At 36.3% G+C, this 5,153-nt stretch overlaps 1 protein-coding gene across 1 annotated transcript; it reads right to left on the bottom strand.

The window, feature by feature from the left end:
- Positions 1 to 1,326: 1,326 nt before the first annotated feature.
- Positions 1,327 to 3,880, bottom strand: LOC107556774 (solute carrier family 35 member E3-like). Its single transcript, XM_016239979.1, has 3 exons — positions 3,238 to 3,880; positions 2,751 to 2,861; positions 1,327 to 1,449 (listed from the first exon to the last, which is right to left on the bottom strand). Exons 1-3 carry the CDS (start codon positions 3,649 to 3,651, stop codon positions 1,327 to 1,329), a joined length of 648 nt encoding a protein of 215 aa, XP_016095465.1. The 5' UTR covers positions 3,652 to 3,880.
- Between the last annotated feature and the right edge of the window lie 1,273 nt (positions 3,881 to 5,153).

The raw sequence follows: 5,153 nt of genomic DNA, 5'->3' as shown, positions 1-5,153 counted from the left end.
TACTTCTTCATATACCACAGCAAAAACTATAGTCTGAGAAAGTTCAAACATGATTAAAGGCAAGTGAACAGTCAGTAAAAAAGAACAAATACACAATTTACAAGCATAGATAAAATAAACAGTAGTATTCAGGTACAGATATGTAATAAATAAGTGTAAAATAACACTGCATTGTGTTCACTGTATGAATTAAACTTAGATTAATCTTTGTTAAAGCTGTGTTTTGTTGTTTGATTAACATTAGTGACATATTCAGCAGCAGGTATTTATAAAGGGCTGCTGTCCCTTTAAATCCGACTGCACGGATCCGATTTCTTTCTTTCTCAGCTGTTTACATTCATTTAAAACATAACCGACTGCGTTTATGAGAATGATCGTCGAGACGGGTACTATTGACATAATGCTGTGTGTATGTGTCTGTTCAAACATGAGGAGGAGATGCGAAAGACGAATCAACTCGGTGTTCGCGCGCTGTCTGAAACGCGTTTTATTGTGAGTCAGACAGCAAGACGAGACGGCAAATAGTTGTTTTCTGCAACTTATTGCACTTAACTCTTTTTAACGTCAAGCAATTCTCTGCTATATGCGTCGAACTGAAACTTTGACCTTTTGCAGCGTTTTGATTTAAGTAGCCTATTATTAAAATGATGCAGATATCGCACGCCGTTGCGATATGCATATCGCGATATTTACATTTGCGATATTTCGATATATCGTGCAGCCCTAATTCACACCAAAAAAAAAAGCTGCAACACATCTAGATTTTAGACTGGAGACAGGACTTTGGAATGTGACTAATGTTTAAGTTGCGCATTGCAACAGAGAAAAACAAGTTGAAAAGCCCACATCACGAACTGAACAAATGATTGACATTCCATTTCACAGATACTCAAGTCTATTTGCCAAGTAGGCAATGACCCTTGTCCTAAAAGTCATGACTAGACTCAACATAAGATAACATTCCATTCTTGTGTTACTTTCTATAAAACATTTTATTGTTGTACAGACCATTTGAAAAATACATCATTAAATAACACTTACAAAATAAAAAGGAAATGCTTAAGCAATAAGAGTTCTTCTCTCAAACAGCACTTCTCTTTTTTTTTGCTTGTTTATTTGCAAATATTGAATAATTGGAATAAAAATTAAACTCTTAAAAAGATTGAAATGCTATTAAAGTTGTCAGCCTCTATGACTTAAACCTACGTCCTTCCAGTCTATGTTTGGTTAGTCTTCACGCTCCTGTGCAGGAGCCATTGCTATCTATTCCTGAAGAAATCAGGCACTGAACACTGGCTTTCTTGTTGATTGGCACTTCAGCGGGGCCTATGGCCTCTGTGTGAGCCTGCTTTTGCCCTCCTCCTGCTCTGCCAGTTTGAAATGGGTGTATGCCAGGATGCCACTGAGGGTGCAGAGGATGCCCAGACCTTGGTTTAAGGACAAAGGGTCCTGGAAGAGGACGCACCCACCCAGTAATGTGATGCAGAACTTGAAGTGTCCAAACATGTTGTAGCTGTGAGGGGAAATGTTAAGGGAACTTGTCTGACAGTGACTTTTGGATATACTTATGACTTGCACTTGAGTAACGTGAGGACATGTGACTTGAGCTTCCGAGATGAGTCAGGGACTTATCTTCTTAACATATTTTAATCTTTCTGAAAATTAATATTCTTTAGTTAGTTTTAATATTGATCTAAGCATATATCAGTCTTGTTAGTATGCAGCAAAAATTAATAAATCTGTTAAAAAATTTAAAAAAGTATATGTTAACAAAATAACAGATGTTAGTTTTAATACAGATTTATGGATATAGCAGATTTGTGAATATGTAAAAGGTTAATAAATCTGTTCAAATAAATAAGTATAATCTGTTAATAAAATAATAGACTAATTTTAATATTAATATATGGATATAACCGTCTTGCAAATATGTAAAAAGTGAATAAATCTGTTAAAAATAAATCTGAATAATTAGTTAGTTTAAATATTAATTTATGAATATATCAGTCTTGCAAATATATAAAAAGTTTAAAAATCTTTTATAAATATATATATATATATATTGTGTTAAAATAAGTTTGTTTTAATATTGATTTAGGAATATATCAGTCTTGTAAAAAAGTTAATAAATCTTAAAAATAAGTGTAATCTGTTAATAAAATAAGTTTATTTTAATACTGATTTATAGATATATCAGTCTTGTAAATATGATATGTACAAATAGTTAATAAATATATTAAAGTAAAATCTGTTAATGTTATTTTTGATATTGATTTACGGATATATTGATAAAAATATATAAATAAGTATAATGCTGTTTTTAATGGTGATTTATGGATATGAGTTGTGTGAATATGATATCTAAATGAGTTCATGTAAAGAAAATAAAAACTTAAAATAACATGCTTTTTTTCATATTGATTCTGTGATGGCAAAGCTGAATTTTCAGCAGCCATTACTAGTCTTCAGTGTCACATGATCCTTCAGAAATCACTCTAATAAACTGAATTGGTGCTCAAGAAACATTCTTATTATTACTAGCATTGAAAACAGTTGTGCTACATAATGTGCGTGTGAAAATATAATAAATATTGAAGTTATTATAAAATTGCAATTATGTTATACAGTAAATACCAGCATTGCTATATTGCGGGTCTCTGATTTGGCCAGTTCCTGACCACCTGCTGATTTAAATAAAGGGATATGGCTTTGTCAATAACGATACAGAGGGAGAATGCAAGAATGCTTACCACTTGATACAGCGAGGTTACGAAGACCCCAAGTGTGGCAAAGCTCATCCCCAGAAGATTGAACTTCACGTCGTAGTAAGAGTTCAGTATGACCCCTAAAGTGATCGGCACCTTTTTATCAAAAAGAAAAGAATAAATTATATGAAGGGGAGTAAAAATCACAGCTGTTTTGACCCATTACCTTGCATAAACAAATCAGCATGTAACCATGACTTGCTTTTATCAGCATTTCCCAAGAGCATAGTTCAAACTGATGCATGGCCATGTGCATGCTATAAAAATGATGGTTACAAAGTGGTTATTATATTAACACACATTATTATATTGCGTAATGCTGCATACGTGCATTCCATTGTACTATATATTTTTAACTTTTTGTTTATTTCCAGATTTTGACTGCTGGTAGACAGGTCATTGTACATGAACTACTGATATGTTAAGTGATATTTTTGCAATATACCAGTCAAATAAACAAAAACCCACTTACTAGAGTCAGTTTAATCTTTGTGGAAAATGTCTTTCTGTAGTGCAAGGTCTGGATGACTATGATCACAGGTGTTGTCATGACCTTGGCCAGCTGGTATGTTCCTATCGTGTTGCTTTGGAGGGACAGATTTGTGAAAACAACAAAACCACAGAAACTCAGAGCCAGCAGGATGATTTTAGAAGGTCTGAGACTCTTGGGGGAGAATATATCCATCTTCTGACACATAAACAGCCCCAGCCATGTCACTACGAAATGAATGAGAGTCATGGTCATGTTGGGAAAGCCATAGTGCACATAGATCCATTTGTTGATGAACACTATACAGATCGATGACAGTAAGTTGACCAGCAGTCCTGCAATTATCCGGCTGTTTCCAAACAGGTCAGAGAGTCGCGTCGCCATAGCTGAGCTCATTCAGACGCACTTTTAATCTTCTGGAGGCAAATATCTCTGGAGAAACCGTTTCAGGTGTCTGCTTTGGTAACTTACTTCATCAGCAGAGAGACGTAAAGCTCCACCGCTTTCTGTGGCTGAGTGTGTGAAAGCGGTTGAGAGCGGCTTTCATTATAAGACTTATAGAGAACCGCATTCACTCAAATCGCTGCCTGCTGACTGAACTTAACACACGTACACAAACGCGAGGCTAGAAGGGATACGTATGGCGCTACTGGGCATGCGCACATCAATACATCGTAATTTTTGTCACACTGTACAACAATAATTACAATTTTTTTATTATTGTAATAGGTAGGTTTGGGGTTGGGGTAGTTGTAGATGTTAACAAAACGCAATCTAATAGGTAGATAATTAAATTTAATTGGAGCTGTATCCCTTCTAGCCACAACCGTCTGGAGGGTAACGGTCCACCGCGCAAGGTGCAACTCTCGCGAGATTCACATGCGCGCAAACATAATAGCAGAAATGCGCATGCGCGAGAATTTCGCAGTAAGAGGGTTACCTTAGACACGCCACGTCACTGCTAATATGCGCCGCCTGGTGGACAAAAGAAGAGCAATACAAGGAGGCAGAGATTCACAGACTCCATATTGTACTCTTTTTTTTGTCTTTGATGTTTCTTTTTTTTTTGTTATAAACTCTGCTAATGTCACACTATCATCAAGATCACAGTCATATTAATTTTTATTGCAAATGCTGTATTGTGTATGATATCACAACTGTCCTCAATGCAATGCTCGTATTGTTGCTACTGCACATTCTTTACAGTTACGTTTTTCCACATCTTAGAGTATAGAAAAGTCATCAAATTATGAAAGAACAGGCTATGATAATCAGGCTTAGGTTTCGATTCGGACCCACTATTCATTTTTGCCTACTATATAGTATGGAAGTAGGCATGTTTAGATGCAGGGCCACTGTCCTGCAGAGTTACCCTAATCAAACACACTGAACCAGCTAATCAAGGTCTTCAGGATGTCATGAAAAACACTGGCAGGTGTGTTGGAGCTGGTTGGAACGAGGGCAACTATAACATTTTTGGAAGATTTTCCCATCCTGAAAATCACAATTTTATATTCCAGGTTTTGATAAATGTACATTTTTCCATGACTTTGGAAAACTGAGAATAGTTTATTAGACTGACCTTCATTCTGGACACCCAATGTCACCAATAAGTGGCAGCACGGTCCTACTAACTCGCTCGAAGCCCGCCTCATGAGATGTTAGAATTCAGACAGCACACTTCCTCTCAATATGTAAATGTCTTTTGTTATAAAAATTGGACCCATTCCCAAAATTCGGCTACATCAATATGCTGATTTCTCCCGAAACTGCGCTCTGCGCTCTCTCTCTCTCTCTCTCTCTCTCTCTCTCTCTCTCACTCACACACTCACTCACTCACACACACACACACACACACACACACACACACACACACACACACACACACACACATCTAA

Source organism: Sinocyclocheilus grahami, unplaced genomic scaffold, assembly GCF_001515645.1.
Source record: "Sinocyclocheilus grahami isolate Dianchi unplaced genomic scaffold, SAMN03320097.WGS_v1.1 scaffold579.1, whole genome shotgun sequence".
Classification (NCBI taxonomy): domain Eukaryota; kingdom Metazoa; phylum Chordata; class Actinopteri; order Cypriniformes; family Cyprinidae; genus Sinocyclocheilus; species Sinocyclocheilus grahami.
This window is presented reverse-complemented; position numbering and strand designations above follow the sequence as displayed.